Source organism: Ursus arctos, unplaced genomic scaffold, assembly GCF_023065955.2.
Source record: "Ursus arctos isolate Adak ecotype North America unplaced genomic scaffold, UrsArc2.0 scaffold_20, whole genome shotgun sequence".
NCBI lineage: Eukaryota > Metazoa > Chordata > Mammalia > Carnivora > Ursidae > Ursus > Ursus arctos.
In genome coordinates this window covers 49,912,440-49,931,598 of record NW_026622875.1, presented here as the reverse complement: position 1 = coordinate 49,931,598, position 19,159 = coordinate 49,912,440, and the positions used below count along the sequence as shown (strand labels likewise).

General features: G+C 40.4%; 1 protein-coding gene across 1 annotated transcript in view; it reads right to left on the bottom strand.

Annotated features, from left to right (window-relative positions):
• SCN11A (sodium voltage-gated channel alpha subunit 11) overlaps positions 1-16,512 on the bottom strand; it is a 79,047-nt gene extending 62,535 nt beyond the window's left edge. Inside the window, exons 1-5 of the mRNA XM_026496750.3 lie at positions 16,246-16,512; positions 12,910-13,028; positions 11,742-11,843; positions 4,196-4,324; positions 2,803-2,906 (exon numbers count right to left, since the gene is read on the bottom strand). Of these exons, the coding sequence (XP_026352535.1) occupies positions 2,803-2,906; positions 4,196-4,324; positions 11,742-11,843; positions 12,910-13,028; positions 16,246-16,512 (721 nt within the window). The remainder of the gene's footprint in view (positions 1-2,802; positions 2,907-4,195; positions 4,325-11,741; positions 11,844-12,909; positions 13,029-16,245) is intronic.
• Between the last annotated feature and the right edge of the window lie 2,647 nt (positions 16,513-19,159).

Sequence of the window (19,159 nt, the reverse complement as noted above, 5' to 3'; positions counted from 1 at the left end):
TGCCCATTGGAAACACAAGGCACAAAAGCCCTAACTTTACCTGGGAAACCAAGGTCCAACTTGCAAAAGAGGAAGGAAAGGAGGAGAGGGACAAATTCTACATAAAGTGTCCTTGGCTGCCAGTTTATCACCATTTCTGAGGCCTCAAAAAATAACCCACTGCCTCTGAAAGAATCCAAATTGCCTAGAGTTTTGGTAGTGGAGCTAAGAATTGATAGAAGAGATTAGAAGGGAAGGGAAGAAGAAGGGGGGAATGAAGGACTCCAGAGAGGGAATATTTTTTAATAAAGATGTTTTAATGTAAAGGAAAGAGGAAGGAGTGAAGAAGGTATGCCATAATAACCTCATTTTTTATAAACTCCAGTTCATACTCACAACCCATCTTAGCTTCATCCTGATTCACAGAACACCTTCCTTACATAGCTTCCAGGATCCACCTTTCCCTCTTATGTTCTGGTGTCTCCTGCTCATCCCTTTTGCTGGTTTCTCCCTTTCTCCCTTCACCTTTAAGGTGGTAGTGCCCTGGGACTCAGTTCTTGGCCCTCTTCTATTTTTCATCTAAGCTCACTCTCTTGGTGATCTCATCAGATTTCATGGCTCCAAATATCATCTATAGGCTCCTGATTTCCAAAATGATATCAACAGCCCAAGCTGCTGCCTGGAACTCCAGACTTGTAAACCTCATTACCTACTTGATACTTCCATTTGATGTCTCACAGCCATCCCAAACAGAACACGTCCAAAGCTAACTCCTCATCTGACCCCCAGATCTGCTCCTCTCACAACCTTCTCTATGTCAGTCTGTGATGACTCCATCCTTCCAGTCACTCAGGACAAAAAACTTGACTCATCCTTGACTCTTCTCTTTTGTTCACATCACACAATCAGCCTATCGGGAAATCCTATTGTTTCTACCTTCAAATTCATAAAGTCAGACCACTGTTTAACAAATCCTCTACCACCATCTGATCTGAGAGCACAACCATCTTTTTTCTTGGATTATGACAGTGGCCTCTTGTGTCATTTTGGGTTCTCTGAGAAGCAGATACTCTGGAACCAGAAGTGCAGGAGATCTGTTGGGTGACATGCCTGTGAAGAAGAAGGGGAAGCGAGTACAGCTGGCAGGGAGAGCCTCAGACTATGACACAGGACTGGCACCTGGGAAAGGAGAGTGGTAAGGAAGCAGGACTGGGCAAGAAGAGACTCAGACTATAGTGCCACTGTGAGAGAGTCTCAACCAAGCTCTCGAGGAGCCCCTGAGCTACAGTCCTTCAGGACTTTATCCTTTAGGAATGGGCCTGCTCTAATCCCCCTGACATGCAGGGAAAGTGTGATCTTGGCATGAACATGACTGCAGTTGTGAATCCAGAGATGTGGCAGCTGGGATCATCAGTCAGCTATGCTCCCTGCAGCAGGAGATCTGAGTGGCACATTTTCGTGGTGATCACCATGCCTCCTATCTGATCTTTCTGCTTCCACCTTTGCTCCCCTGCATTCTATTCTCCATGCAACAGACAGAGTAGTCCATTTAAAACCTGTCCAATTAGATGAATGGATAAAGAAGATGTGGTGTACTATATATATATATATATATATATATATATATATATATATATATATATACTCAGCCATAAAAAAGAATGAGATGTTGCCATTTGCAACAACATGGATAGACCTAGAGGGTATTATGCTTAGTGAAATAAGTCAGACAGAGAAAAACAAATACTGCATGATTTTATTTACATGTGGAATCTCAAAAACAAAACAAATAAACAAAACAAAATGGAAACCATAAATACAGAGAATAAACTGGTGATTACCATGGGGGGTAAGAGGAGGGGGATGAGCAAAAGGGTGAAGGGGGGTGGGAGGCACAGGCTTCCAGTTTTGGAATGAACAAGTCATGGGGGCAAAAGGTACAGCATAGGGAATATAGTCAATGGTGTTGTAACAGCATCATATGGTGACAGATGGTAGCTACAATTGTGGTAAGCACAGCATAGTTTATAGAATTGTTAAATCACTATGTTGTACACCTGAAACTAATGTAACATTGTGTGTCACCTCTACTTCCATAAAAACAAACCAAAACAAAACCCCCAGATCATGTGACTCCTCTTCTCAAAGCCCTCACCTGGCGCCCATTTATCTCAGAGCAAAGTTCAAGTCCTCCTAGTGGTTATGTGCCTTCCCTTTTCCTATGTGGTCCCACCTCTACCACCTGGCCCCTCACTCTGTCTACTCAGCCCCATCTATATTTTTTCTATTCCTATGTCCCTGCACTACTGGCTGTTGCCTGTGTGCAGAACACTCTTCCCCATATATCTACTTATGAAACTCCCTCACTGCCTTCAAATCTTTTCCCATCTCCCCTCCCCAATGACACCTATTCTGATTACTCTCTTGAAAACTGCATCCTGCATCCCTGGACCCCTGCGACTTCCAGTAGCCCTCATGTTGTTTACTTTTCCTTTTTATTTTTCCATGGCACATATCATTTTCTAAACAGGATAGTTACCTCTTAATTATAGTTATTGCTTAGTGTCTGTCTCCCCACCCCAACCCAGAATGTAAACTCCACGAGGGCAGAGACCTCTGTCTGTTCACTCACTCTTATGATACACCCCAAGCAGCTAGCACAGTGTCTAGACATATGCTCAAACACACATTTGTTGAATGATCAAATAAATGAGTAAAGCAGAATTTGTTTGGTTTTGGTTTATATGACATCTTGAGAAAATTTTAAATATAAAAGGACATTCCGCCTGCTAAGAGGCAATGTTGAAAATCAGAGTGACTTACCCGAAACCACTGAAATTGCTTTTAAAGCTCTGAACACTCGGAAGGTACGCAGGGATGACAGACTGAAGCCGCTTTCCCTGACTTCTGGTACGTATGTTGCAAACCTATAAGACAAAGCACAGGAAAAGTCTGGGCCTATTCAGTCCTGCAGCCACGCTGTATATCTCCACAAAGGCCACAAATAAACATGGGCCCTGTATCTACCATGGTGAAATCTGGGGCTTTGCCTTATCAGCCTCACCTTCATCTCAGGGTCTGGTAATATCATTCTCTGTTGCTGTGGACTACAGATTGCACAGGATGCTTGCTAATTTTTATATTTGGACATAGATGAGGATTCCTTGAAATAGTATGCAGTTGTGGCTACATCCATTGATAACAGAAATCAATCGAAACACTTATTAACGACCAAGATCCAGGCCCAGTGCACTTCCCTAAGGTCTCACCATGTGGCCAAGCCCTGAAGAAACCCAGGCAGTCTGACTCCAGAGCCCTCATCACTGCACTACACTACCTTTCAATAGCCAGGAGCACCCAATCATTGAATTTCAAGTGTAAAACTCCGATATTAATAGCATCTACTTCAAAGGGCTTTCGTGAATATTAAATAGGAAAGCATATGCAAAGTGCTTAAAACAATGGCTGGCACAAACTAAGTAATGTTAGGTTTATTATTATTGTGCTGGCAATGGGCCATGGCTCTTCTTGTTCTTTATTTTGCTGACTCTGTTTCATCATTCAGATGCCAAACTGATGTCTTTTCCTTCAGGAAGAACTTCAACTCTCACCTCATGTCATATACAATATACATAATAATTAACTCAAAATGGACCATGGACTTAAACATAAAAGCCAAGTGTATAAAACTTCTAGGAGAAAATGAAAAAGAAAAAACAAAAAACTCCTTGAGAGCTTGCAGTAGCCAAAGATTTTTAAGACTCTGTGTTTCCTCCTACACATTCTGACAGCCCAATATATGCCCAATTCCTGTCCTAGCACTCACCCTACCAGATTGTGATGGTTGTTAATTTTCTCTCTTCCCATCTGGACTGTGAGCTTCAAGAGGGTGAGAACCATGTCTATTTGTTTTGTTTTGTTTGCATTATCACAACCCCTGTATCTTGCACAGAACTTGGCCCATAATAGGCCAGTGTTTGGGAAGTGAATGGCTGAAGGAATGAGAGCATGAATGTGGCCTAGAAATGGATTCATACTGGTGGCCTCTGGCCAATTGGCTGCATGGTGCTGTTCAGGGCCAAGCAACACTGCACTCAGAGCTCTAGGCATTATTAGGACACAGTTACTCACGTGGACCCCCACAAAGCCCTGGTGGAAGCCAAGGAGATTCTTTCCCACCCTGAGTTTCCTCAATAAACATCTTTGACATTCTTACGCTGTTACAATGACAATGGAGTCCAGCCAGTTCCATGGATCTCGAAGAAAAGAAAACTCATCCAGAATAAAACCTCTTGCCAATATTTTTATCAAAGCTTCAAAAATATAAATCCCAGTGAAGACATACCTATAAAGCAAATCATTCAGAACAAGTAGGAACATGATAAGTGATGTGAAAAGCAGAGAGCCCATCCGTCTTATCTGGCCACTATGCAGTTTTATTCCATTTCAATGTGACATTTAACATTCTTATTTTCAGCAAACCAGAGTTCAGAGTGGTAGGTTCCTTACGCAAGTTCTAGTAGTTAGAATATCTGAGAAACAGGCCCGCAGATAAAATTGTAAAGCTGCTGTTCAATGCCAAGCTCTACAGCCATATTTTTGAGAGTCGTTTTAGCCAACGTGGGACCTTAGGACTAGGGGTTGTTACTGCTATTTTATCACCACTATTCTAGCATTGTCATTTTGACGTACAGAAGAGGACGGTGGCAAAGGAACAAAGAGAATAAATGACAAGGCTAAAAACTGGATCTATCCATATCCCATGTTCATGGATTGGAAGACTTAATACTATTAAGATGTTCATCTACAGATTCAGCGCAAAATTAAAACATCTATCCTGAAATCTATCCTGAAATTCATATGGAATTTCAAGGGACCCTGAATAGCCAAAACAATCTTGAAGAAGAAAAAGGTGAAGGTCTCATACTTTCTTACATCAAAATTTATCACAAAGCTAAAGTAATCAAAACAGTGTGGAGCTGGTATAAAGACAGACATATAGACCACTGGAATAGAATAGAAAGACCAGAAATAAGCCCTAACATATATGGATAGATGATTTTCAAAAAAGATGCCAAGACTTTTCAGTGGGAAAAGGACAGTCTTTTCAACAAATGGTGCTGGGAAAGCTCAATATCCACATGCAAAAAAATGAAGTTGGACCCCTACCTTACACCATGTACAAAAATTAACTCCAAATGTATTAAATAGCTAAGTGCAAAAGCAGAAACTATACAACTTCTAGAAAATATTTGCAAATCATGTATCTGATGAGAAGTTAATACCCAAAATATACAACTTAACAACAAAAAAAAATCACACCATATACAAAAATAAACTTAAAATGGATTAAAGACTTAAATGTAAAAACCCAAACCATAAAATTCCTAGATGAAAACTTGGGCAGTAAGCTCTTTGACATCGGTCTTAGCAATATTTGTTTGGATCTGTATCCCCAGACAAAGGCAACAAAAGCAAAAATAAACAAATGAAACTACATCAAAGTGAAAAGCTTTTGTACACCAAAGGAAACCATCAACAAAATGAAAAGGCAACCTACTAAACAGAGAAGATGTTTGCAAATACTATATCCCATAGCCTCCTATGGGATAACATCTAAAATATAAAAAAACTCATACAACTCAACAACAAGCAAACAATCTTATTAAAAATGGGCAGAAGACCCAAATAGATATTTTTCCAGAGAAGATATACAGATGGCCAACAAGCACATGAAAAGACACTTAAGGTCACTAATAATGAAGAAAATGCAAACCAAGACCACAGTGAGATATCACCTCTCACTTATCACAATGAATATTATCAAAAAGACAAGAAGCAAGTGTTAGCAAGGATGCAGAGAAAAGGGAACCCTTGTGCACTGTTAATGGAAATGTAAATTCGTTCAGCCACAATGGAAAACAGTATAGAGGTTCCTTTATTTTTTATAATAATTTTTATTATATTATGTTAGTCACCATACAGTATATCCTTAGTTTTTGATGTAATGTTCCATGATTCATTATTTGCGTATAATACCCAGTGCACCATGCAATATGTGCCCTCCTTAATACCCATCACCAGTTCCTTTAGAAATTAAAAATAGAAGTACCATATGATCCAGCAATTCCACTTTTGGGTATTTATGCAAAGAAAACAAAAACACCAATTTGAAAAGAATGCATACTGCTACATTCAATGCAGCATTATTTACAATAGCTAACATATGGAAGCAATCTAAGTGTCCATTAACAGATAAGTGGATAAAGAAGATGTAGTATATACGCACAATAAAATATTACTCCACCATAAAAAAGAATGAAATCTTGCCATTCATGACAAGAAAGACAGACCAGAGGGTATTATGCTAAGTAAAATTAGACAACGAAAGAAAAATACTGTAGGATTTCACTTATATGTGGAATCTAAAAGGCAAAACAAACAAAACAAAAATAGACGCCCAGAAACAGAACAAACTGATGGTTGCCAGAGGGGAAGGGGATGGGAGATGGGGGATGGATGAAATAGGTGAAGAGGATTAAGAGGTGCAATCATTCAGTTATAAAAGAAATAAGACATGGGGATGTAATGTACAGCATAGGGAATACAGTCAATAATATTGTAAAAAGTTTGTATGGTAACTAGACTTTTTTAGCCTTTAAAAGGAAGGAAATCATGACACATGCTACAACATAGATGAACCTTGAAGTCATTCTGCTAAAGGAAATGAACCCATCACAAAAAGACAAATACTGTATGATTCCACTTAAATGAGGTACCTGGAACAGTCAAATACATAGCAACCCAACATAGAATGGTGGTTGCCAGGGACTGGAAGGGAGTTAGTGTTTAATGGGCACAGAGTTTCAGTTTTACAAAATGGAAAGAGTTCTGGAGATAGATGGTGGTAATTGGTTGCACAACTCTGTGAATATACTTAATACCACTTAAAAATGGTTAAGATGGTGATTTCTCTCATCTGTGGAACATAAGAACTAGGAAGATCGGTAGGGGAAGAAAGGGATAAAGAAAGGGGGGGTAATCAGAAGGGGGAATGAAGCATGAGAGACTATGGACTATGAGAAACAAACTGAGGGCTTCAGAGAGGAGGGGGCGGGGGAATGGGATAGACTGGTGATGGGTAGTTAGGAGGGCACGTATTGCATGGTGCACTGGGTGTTATATGCAACTAATGATTCATCGAATTTTACATCAGAAACCAGGGATGTACTGTATGGTGACTAACATAATATAATAAAAAAAACATTAAAATAAAAAAATAAACAGAAAAAAATGGTTAAGATGGTAAATTTTATGTAACATGTATTTTACCGGAATTAAAAAGAAAAACCTATTTCCATTCTCTTCCCTGAGTCTTTCATCATGTTCTATCCTCTAATTTATTTCCCTTCGTCCCCTTCCTCCTTCAAAAACAAACAAACAAGATAAGCAAATAAAAAACAACAACAAAACCCCACAATATTCCATCTCTCTTGTTATAATCCCTAGCTGTCAAAAATGCTGGTTCTGCGCGCGCGCGCACACACACACACACACACACACACACACACACACGTTCCCCTTTAGGGACAGAAACAATCAATTCAAATAATCTAAACAATCTGTCATTTCACAGTAAGAGAAGTGGACCTTTTCTGGTATAATATCCAGCCACTGTCAGCCCACAAGGCTAAAGAACTAAGGCCTTGGGAACTTGAAAAATCCAAAGTAACCAAATCCAAGAGGAGAAATGGTTATGAGCAGCTCTCTCTTTCAGTCTTTTTTTAAAAGCTGATCACCTTTTAGGTGACAAATGAACACAGCAGATTAATTCATGTCTGCCCTGAAATACCATTTTTAAAACTCAGGTATAATTTACAAAGTTAAGGGTATTTTGAGAAAAGGCTGTAATTGCAGATTTGTGTGATTTTGCAAGTCTTCATCTAGATCTCAGACAATTGAGGCAACAGCCTCTGACTGCCATTTCTGCCCTACCACCTGGCCTCCCACCTCCCATCCCCCCCATTCTCTCTTTTCCAGCAGAAGCCTGGCCAATAGAGGGACAGGCAGAGCAACATGACATATGATATGGAGTAGAGCCATGCCCACCACCAGGAACAGGGCTTGGGAGCTCCATGATGGGGAAACCCCAAGCCACCAGGCAAATAAGGCCCTCTGGAATGTTTCACTGTCAGTTCAAGCATGGTTAGGGTATCCAGTCAGGGCCATGGGTGGTGTCCAGGTAGGTTAACAGAACACTATGACCTGATCCTAGGGCGCTCTGGCATTCACTCTCTGAGAACTATCAGCTTGGAATCAATTTCCCATTTAAAAGGTTTCTAACCAAAGGACACTGACAAAACTAAAGAAACTCTTCCCCCATGGGCCTAACAACTCAGCTACATGCCTTCTTTTATGAAACCATTTTCAACAGCCTTCTCCCACCTCCACTTTCATGAATCCATTGCCAGTCCAAATGCCACCAGGGGATAGCAGCACCTTCCCTACAGCCTAGACAAGGGTTCTTTCATATCTCTGCCTTATGGGTCTGTTAGTAGTGAAAATGGCCTTTGAGCAGATTAGCATTCAATTGGGCCACTGCTTTCTACTAATAGAAAAAGAAGACTCATATTGCATGGTGCACTGGGTGTTATACACAACTAATGAATCATCGAGCCTTACATCGGAAACTGGGGATATACTGTATGGTGACTAACATAATATAATAAAAAATCATTAAAAAATAAAAATAAAAAAAAAAGAAAAAGAAGACTCATTGCATCTCACCAGAAGTGCTGGCAGGTCAGACCACTACTATGAAGCAATCCCCACTCCTGTATCTGCCTCCTCCATAGATCTCCCTTTGTTGACTCCAAAGGCTTCCAGAGACACTGCAGTAAATAATGAGCAGCAGCCCCTGCACTATCAGTTAGCTCCTCACATGGAATAGCCAACTCTCTAGAGGGGAGACCATTTTCCCCAGTGATATTACCAGGATGGTTTCTATTCCCAGGGTTGTCCATGCCCCTTGTTCTAAGGCACAGGCCTGAGCTCATGAGCCTTAACTAGATCCCAAGTCCCACTTAGCAGCAGAGAAGAAGTAATCACTAAAAAGTAATGCAAAGAAGGAAAGCTCAAAAAACAGCAGAGAATTAAAATGAAATACTACACATAACTGATTAACAAAAAAGAAGGCAGGAGTGAAAGAACAACAGAAGAGCAAAAGAACAAAAAACAGATGAGAGCAACAGAAAACTGATAGAAAAACAGGAGACCTGAATTCAAGCATATTCATAATTATATTAAATGCAAATAAAATAAATATTCCATCAAAGGCAGAGATTAAAAAATAGACTGCATAATAAACAAGAACCAACTATGTGCTCTTTACACATATACACCATTAATACAAAAGAAACACTATTAGTACAAAAACACTAAAATACAAAAATACAATACACTATTAATACAAAAAAGGGTTGAGAGTAAAAGGATGGAAAAAGATATGCCACACAAACAAGGAGCATAAGAAAGCTGGAATAGCTATAGTAATCTCAGACAAAATAATACTAAAAGGAATAAATAGTAAAAGGAATGCTACTAGAAATAAAGACATTTTATAATGATAAAAGAATGCATACATTAGGAAGATATAATAACCATAAATCTGTACATGCCTAATAATAGTGCGGCAAAAATACATGAAGCAAAGCTTGGGTTTTTCTAAGTGAAAAATTGTGAAGTGACAAATTCATAATCATAGATGGAGACTTCAAGCGTCTCCTTGGCAATTCATAGGAGTACTAACAGAAATGGTTAAAGGATAAAATCTAAATGACACTATCAACCACCTTAACCTAACTGGCCATTTTCAGAATATCATACCAAACAACTGCAGAACCCATGTTCTTTCAAGGGCATGTGAAACATTCCCCAGGGTAGAACCATAAAATAAGTTTCTCCTAATTTCAAAAGATTGAAATCTTACAGAGTATATTCTCTACAACCGAATTAAATTGGAAATCATTAACAATAAGACAACTAGAAAAATATAAAATATTTGGAAATAAAAAAACCACACTTCCGAATAACACATGGAACAAAGAAGAAATCACAAGAAGTAGGGAATATGTTTAACCAAAAGGGAATAAAAACACAATGTATCAACATCTGTGGGATGAAGCTTTTTCAGTGCATGGATGGAAATTTATAGCTTTATACAATTGCTCAAGAAAAGAAGACCTCAAACTAACCAAGTTTCTACCTAAAGAAGCTAGATATAGAAGAGCAAATTAAACTCAAAGTAAATTGAAGGATGTAATTAATAAAGACTTTGAAACTTTCACATATTGCTAGCAGAAATGTAAAACAGTGCAGCCACGTTGGAAAAGTTTGGCAGTTTCTTAAAAAGTTACTCATATACTTATCATATAACACACAGCAGTTCCACTCCTAGGTATTTATCCAAGGGAAATGCAAACATATATCCACAAAAAGAATTTTATATAGAAATGTTCATAGTAAGTTTGTTCATAATAACCAAAAACTAGAGATAACCCACATGTCCATAAACAGGTGAAAGGGAAAACAAATTGTGGTATACCTATACAAAGGAATACAACTCAACAACAAAGAAGGGGAAAGCTAGTGATACAAACAAGAACATGGATGCATCTCAAAACATGCTAAATGGAAGAAGCCAGACATGAAAGTATGGTATCATATATACCACATGAGTCCATTATATGAAATTCTAGAAAAGGCAAGACTAGCCTAGGGTGACAGAAAGCAGATCAAGTCTGGCGTTGGGAGTCGTGTCAGGGGATTTACTGCCAAGAGGCACGAGGAAACTTTAAGGGTGTCTGGAATGTTCTGTAATGTTGAATGTGGTGGTTTCTATCATATAGTTAAATATGTGATCAAAATAAGAGATCTCTTATTATTCTGTCAATTTATTATCCAATATATTCCTGAAAGACTAAAGCAGTAAATATGTTAAGCTAGAAAAACTAAGACAACATAAAGAGAGTATTTATCAAAATATAGAACTTTCTAAGTTGAAAAATGAACTTGTATGTCTGAATAACCAACTAAAAATTACAAAAAGTTAATATTTTAATTATGCAAAGAACTCACTCAAACTCACCAGGATAAAAGCAAAAGTGATACATGGGCAAAGATGGGAATACAGAATTCACAAACTAAAACCAAAAAGTCCAACCCATCCAGAAATTAAGGAAATGTAAATATTTTCAACTCTATTTTGGAAAATATTTTGTCACCATATATTTTTTCAAGCATTAAAATGTACCTTTCAATCCAGCAAACCCATTTCTAAGACTCTATCTTAAGAAAATAGTAATTTTTAAGAAGTAGCTATATGTAAAAATGTTGCTTGTTGCAATATTTATAGTAGTAAAACACTAGAATGGTTAAGTAAATTATGGTTTATTTACCTGATAAAATATTGTATAACCATAAAAGAAGATTCCTATAAAGCCTATCTAAGCACAAAGAAAACCACTTACAAGCTAGACATAAAATTTGTATGTGTACTGTTTAGTATTTTAAAATGTCTTCAAAAAACAATTATTAAAAATATGTATACGAAACTAGAATTGACTCTGCCAGCATTTGTGTTGGGAAATTGGGATTATGGGTGTTTGTCTTTCTCTGTATATCTGAACTTTGATGTAATCATAAGTCTTTTAGGTGTGTTTGTTTAAAACCTTAGGATGGACGAGTGCAGGACAAACACTTACTCAGCATTGTCAGTATCTGTATTACTGTTTTCCTTCCAGAAGGCAGAGGCCATGAACACACAGTTAATGATGACGGTGCAGATGATGAACATACTGAACAATGTGACTGCTGTCTGTTAAGGCAGGTACACTACAGGGTGGCACATGTCATCAGTCATAACGAAGGCTGTGGGCATACCTCCAGGTCTCCTTTTCTGCAGGTGCACCTGTCTGCTTACTGTGAGTGTTGGCGAAGAACAACTCATAGCTGTCCCCTCCCCTGAGGGACTGCTCCATCCTGCTTCCCTCTTTCCTTCTCCAGAGAGCACTCCTCAACTAAATCACTTAAATAAGAATCCCCATCTCAGGCTCTGCTTCTAGGGAATCCAACCTGAATAGTTATTCCTTCCCATGCCCCCAGTACTTCATTATGTCTACCAGTCTATGTCTTTCTCACCTCTCCCAGTCTAAAACTGCCTAGTGTCTCCACTACCTGCTGCACACATCAGGAATGCTTCCTGTCTTTACTCTTTAAGACTGAGGTTGGAAGCTCAAAGTCTTAAGAGTCTGGGGAGTAATTTAAGTGAGTGAAATGGGCGGATGCTGGGTCACAGAGAGGCGTGGAGATGTGGTAAAGCATAGTTTGCACAGCCCCTCTGAAAGAGGCAGTGGTTTCTCACTACACCAATTTTTGCCAGGTAGGAATGCAGACCTAGCCTTTACAGAGGTTCCATCTTCAAAAGATGTTGGAAATCTGGACTTTTAACATTATAGGGTGTTTCCATAAAGTTTTAAACACTTGTAGGTCCAATACAACACATTTAGCTGCTAAATACAGAACACAGGTTGACAGTGTGCAACCTTCGTTTGGGTCTCAACTCAGATGTTCCTTTCTCCAGGAAGTCATCCTGGATGCCTTCAAAGCACAACTACCACTCCCAAACTGTCCATCTCACTAACGAAATCACCTGCCTTTTGGGCCCATCTCCTTCTGCCTTTTGGATCCCAGAGCTGGGCCAAGTCTTGTTCACACACAGCACTAGCACAGCCCCTGCCGTGCAGCAATAGGCACTCAGCCAGTATTTGTTCCAAGAATGAGCTAATTCCACTCAACAAGCATGTGAACAATCTGGGGCTCTTGCACTTTTCACATGACCTGGACTTAGTAAAATATGCAATGAAAAGATATGAATGGACCGAGATTTTGATGGCTAAACTTCGGATTGGATTGAAAGGCCCAAAAATGAACAAGGCACGCTTGGCACTGAAGCGGTAGATTGTTCTCTTTTTGTTCAACACCATAAATGTCTGCAAAAACAAACAAACACAACAAGAATTACATGTAGTGACAAAACAATATTTATCATGAGTTCATTTAGAAAAAATTCAGTGGAACCACAGATTGAGGTGTGGCTTGGCTTATTATGATCATGACAGTTTCTAATTGGACTGCTGTCATTCTGAAGTCCGAGGTGCTTTCTGATCGGCCTACACTGTGGTTCTGGACACCAACCGTTCTACAATGTGGCCTAGGTCTCACTCAGAGTCCCAAGATAAGTACTGAGCTGTGGACTGTTCAACCAGTGGAATACTCTGGAGACTCCAGAAATGGAGCATATAGTCCCTGCAGATAAACAAGGGTGGAGACTAGTAACTGGGGAGAGCAAAACCCTTCATATTGTACTCCATGGTATGTATCTATGGAGATAAGAACTAGAAGGGAACTTGGAGAGATGGAAGTAGTATTGAACATTCACATTCAGCAGATTAGTTTAAATTATTTTGATTACAAATGAAAACTTTGTAACACATCTTAGAATAGTCAGGAACCTAGAGAGTCCATATTGTTGTACCTGAGCAGTTCTACATGAGATAGTCTATCAGTCAATTCTAACCTTGAGGATCATCAACAAGTCATCAAGTTTCCCAGACTTGCTCTCCCATTCTCCCCACAGACATTCAGGCAAATCTGCCCGTGATTCCTAACTGGTGGGAGAGGACCTACAGAAGGCACCTGGAAATGCATGTGGGTGTTTTTGATTGTCTGTCACAATTACTGGAGGCCCTACTGGCCTTTATTGGATAGGTCTAGGGATGCCAAACCTGAGACAGATCTGCTAAATGGTATGTTGTCCCATCCAAAATGCCCACTGGGCTCCACTGAGGAATACCTTACATGCACCCATTTCTTCCTAGTATGTCTTCCTGGGCTTTGGGAATGAAGCAGCCACTGGACAACAACCCATCACTCACAGGCTTCTAACATCAACACCCAGACCTCCTTCTTTCCATTTAGCCATAATCTGGCTATTCCCTTGCATGTCCCTAAGGTTGTTAGTTACAAAAGCCTTCACAGAATGAGGGTCATTCCTGTTTCCCCATGTCTCTGCTCCTTTAAGATTTGCAAAAGTACTACTTGACATGTAATCCAGTGTGTTCTTATAGAGAAAAGACAGGCCTTGTCACCCAGGCCCAATATAGCAGGTAGATGCTGCCTTGGCTGAGGTACCGGAACTTCAGTCACCGCCAACCATCAACCGTCCTTCATTGAGTTGTTGGAACTTACTTGTCTGCTGGCCATCTGGCTGCAGGAAAAAATGGAGAAGGATATTTTCTGTTGCCTCTATAATAAAAGGAAATGGGCCACAGAGTTCTTTGAAAGCTATGAGCTCAGGAGCCCAAGACCCACTTTAGGGATTCTGGGCTCTTCCTTTGGATAGAAAGACAATTTTAGGGCAGAGAGCAAACCTCTCCTTGAGGTGGGTCACCCCAGATTAATAGGTGGCATGATATGGCTCTGCCTCTGTGCCCCTTGATATTTTATTAATGCCATCTCTGACTGCTTTAAATATTTCAACTAATGGTGTATTTAACTACACTCATCAGGGTTTTAATTATTAAAATGATAGGTACCAGCTCCTTCTGTCTGCTTGCTGACTCCACCCCTTTCTCTGTAGCTCTTTAAAACGGAAATTTCTAAAGATAGGAAGTAGCTTTAGACTACAGAAGGAGCCCCTGGGTTTGAGTCACAACTCCATTCCTTACCAGTTGCTTGGCCTGGCCTAATCCACTTCCCCATCTAGTCGGATTCCTCATCTTTGAGGTGGAGTGCTAACTACCACATATATCTCACCTGACTACTGAGAGTACAAGCCACATGGGGTCATGGGTGTGCAGAGCTCTAAAAAAGTATCATGTCTTCTGATTTAAAGGGAGAGCCCAACCTGAGAAGAGATGATTCTAGAACAGAACCTATCCTTCCAGGACTATTTGCAGCACACCAAGCTGCTGCCTACTCCGGCCCTGAGGCAGAAGACCTCCAGCAGTCAGCTCACATTTAACAACTCTACCTCCAAGAAGGCCCTGGAATTCTGGGGCATAAGAAGGAGAAATACTGGAGTGTTTTTGTTCCCTCATCTCTCATCCCCTTTCTTGTTTTTCTCACTCACTCCCCACTTTCCTCTATACACACAGTTCCCATCTGGCCTGGTAACTCTAGGTCTTTCCCAATACAAGGACACACCAGGCAACATTTCTCTGGAGAGTTCAATTTCTTATGGTTGCCAGCAGAGAATGGTCTCAGTATCTCATATTTCTAGGACTTCTCCCCAAATTTCCTTCCTCTCTGAACTAAGTCTGGTGAGGTAGGTTTTCCATTCTTAGCTGGATCACACAGTGAAATGATGATGGTAAGGTCTTCTGAGCTTTTCCTGAAGGGGCAGGACTGTCCTCATTGCCCCAGTCTTTGAAACAGCCATTAGAAGAGCCCAGAGCTCACATTTCCTCACTCAGAAGCCCCTTTAAGGAAATTTACTAGAATTTCCCTACAAGAACTACCTTCAGGTAGGTTAAACAGCAAGCCTATCACATATTGGCATGGGATTTACATAAAATCTCTATATGCCCAGTTCATTCCATATTCTTTGACTTCATTTATTGAACTTCTATTATGTGTCATGTTGGTCTATGGCTCAGGCCTCGAAAAATCTCATTTAGTAGCCTAAAAAGCCTATAGTTGAGGAGTTTTCTGAGGAAAACTCTTATTACGGAAATGGACATTCCTGGACAGTGATATTCATCTTTCATGTAGGTCTAATGCTTTACAGTTTATAAAGTGCTTCCATATCATGTCCATATTATAGGAAGCTGGCATGATCCCCATTTCACAGATCAGAAAAATGAGGATTAGTGAAGTGGTTTATCCAAAGTCAAAAAGCCAATCACTTACATGGCTTACACCCAATCTTTCTGTTAGTCCAGTCCTCTTTCCATGACACCATTTATGTTTTTTCTGTTTTCCTTTTAATCATCCTGCTACTCCTAGTCCTCCTCTTCCTTGCCAAAACATATATTACAGAGAGAAAATGAGGGCTGAAAGAGGTTTTCAGGAGTATGAAGACAACAACAAGTGGTGATAACAAAGGAGGACAGACATCCCTGCAAACTCCAAGATCAGTGTTTGGGAATTCTTGTAACAGTCATTATAACTGCATGGTTAGAACACCCCAGACCCCCATTCAATTACCTTATGATTTCTGTAGAATGGGTCCAAGTCTTCCAGGGGCATTGCTATCAGCTCATGGGGAATGTCACCATAGAGTTTGGGCAACTTCCTGGAGACCTTTAGGTCAAGCTGAGGCCGAGGCTGGGGTTCTGCTGTTGTCTGGTCTTTGCACTTTTTTTTCTCATTTTGGATGGCAATCCTCTTCTCAATTGCAGCCAGAGTGTCGGAAGTGAAGGGACGGAAATTCCGCTCATCTGGAAAGATCACTGGGTAGCACCTGTCATCCATCTTCATCCTTGAGACAGAGATAAGCAGTAGATCCTCAGAGAGCTCTGAGGTAGAAATCACACAGCCTGCCCTGGAATTCCACTCTCCAAGGATGTGTCATGGGGGGCTATAAGAATTAAGTAAAGTGAGGGGGCTTGGGAGCTCATGGGCTGTAGAGCAGGTCAGAAGAGGTGACCACCATTGTGGATACAGCAGGAATTTTGGGCACAGGGAAGACCAAAGTAGGCCATCACTCCTGGAGGACCTGGGTATAAGTGGCAAGTTAAGTTCAGGAACAACGAGCGGAAGAAACCCAGTATCTAAAACTGATACCCAAGCACTGAGCAAGACAGTAAGACTGAACCCGCCAAACTACTGAAGTGGGGACTGCAGATGGTGGTCCAGTGGCCACAGTGTGAACAGGAACAGAAAGGATAGGGAATTAAGAGGGACACAGCTATGGGTTGCAAAATCAAAACTATAGGTGCATGCGTCTTCTCACTGTTTGGTCAGCAAAGTTCTTCAAATGTGATGGAATGGAAACAAAAAGGCTATAAACATAGGCGCAAACATTCATACTAACACCTATGATTCTATGCCAACTCTCTTACTTCTGAGACCCTGATCTGGCAGAAATGAGACCCCAAGAAAGCAGAAAGGATTTGCCAAAGCTAACAGGGTAATTCTGCCATGGGATAATAGCTGTACTAGCCCCTATCCCTGACAGCCCTTTCTACAAGGACTTCCTCTACAACCTGAAATTTAAAAATAGTCTGTGAGAAAATGCAGTAGAGCTCAGTACCTTTACTCCCCATGCTAGGCATCCTCTTCCTTCCTTATATACCTGAATGCCAATCTAATATTGATTCCCAAGGCACTCCAGAGAATTAAAATGGGTAATCTAACATAGCATTGGTTTGCTCATTCAGCAACCATGTACTCAGTGTCTGTTCTAGGAACATGGCTAGACACTAATGGAGAAGAAACAACAGCCCTTCCACCTAGTCCTACAAATTATGCTGCCCTGGTGTAGTAGTGGTGAAGACAAATAAAAGACAAGAAATTACAACAGAGTAAGACAGATGCTAATATAGGAAGAAGTAGAAGGTGCTATGTCTGTGCATGAGATAGGTGTCTAACTGGACTTGGGGAATCAGGGATGATCTGCCAAAGCTTTAATGTCCCAGTTGAGACCTGAAGAGGATGTAAGACATAGACAAGAAAAAAAGGAGGACATTAGAATGTGGAAGGAGAAACAAACAGCATGTACAGGGTCCCATGGATGAAAAAGAATATGGTGTCCATCAACAGGTTCTGTCTGCCAGGGATGGAGATTTTGTGGGATGGAATGGCCAGATAAGGCTCCAGTCAGCATTGAGAGAGCATGGGGGGGGGGGGCTATAATCCTTAGTAAATATCATGGATTTCATCCTGAGGGTAATGGGGAGTTGCTAAAGAGTGGATTGTTGTTGTCGTTGTTGTTGTTACAGAGGAGTAACAATATCAGGTTTTTAAAAAATATCCCTCTTACTGATGAGACTGGATAGGACTTGCAGCGAGGAGCTGAAGGAGGTGAGGACCTGGAACTGCAGAGATTATTGCAACAATCACAACCACTAAGGATGACTTAACGGAGTGGTTGGATCTGATAGTCACTTAATAGTCTTAACAAGTGATTTGTGGGGAGGGAGAAATTTGAGGGACAGGAAGGAGCTGAGGTTCCTGGCTTGGGAGCTGGGTCAACACAGTGCCACTCATGCAGACAGACAGCACTAGGGAAGGAAGAGGCTTTGAGGGAATAAAGCGAATTTAAAACAGATGACGTCAAAGTTGTTTGTGGAACCCGCAAATAGAGAAAACCAGGAGGCATTTGAATACAGAGCAATCATAGCTTACACATGTTAGCCCCTGAAAAAAGCATATAAGAAAAAAAAAAACAATCAAACTTCTCTTGAAAATCCCTCAGGAAGGCACCATACTGAAGAGGCATCCCAACTCAGTGGCCAACAAGGTCAATACGGTCAATTTTTCTTCCGGTGCCAGAACCGATCACCCTTTCTTCAGTTAATCCACAAATTGGTCAGTTTGTGTTAAGGGCCATGATAAAGGTAACATATGTGTCTTTAAACACACTAAGGGTAATGTGATGAGCATATTCTGAGTCATATGTCAACTGAGATGACATAGGGAATCTAGATTCACTGCATTCTGTTCCATTCATTCAGGGTCAAGCTCTTTATGGAGGTGCCTGGATGATGGAATTGGCCACACTTACTTAAATTATTCTTTCTCTTCCCACCCCTCCACTCCTCTTCCCTTCCATTCCACTCCCCTCTCTCTCATAAACATATATGATTGAATTGGTATAAATGAAGTGGAAAACAATGAGACTTTACTGTATTTGGTTCTAGAGCTCATGAAAGACATTTGAGACGGGGACGAAGTCCTCTGCAGTCAACATCATATGAATGTTAGGTGATCCTAGAAAATGTTAGGTGAGCCTAGAAAGCCCCTGGATGGTAAAAACTAGACCTCATGCTAAGTTATAGCAAGGAATCCAGTGCAGGGCTTCTATCATGATAAGGAGACTATTAAAGAAGAAACTGGACACCCTGCCCCTCTTGTTCTGACCCTGGGGATATTTCACTCAATTTCTAGTAGAAAAGAG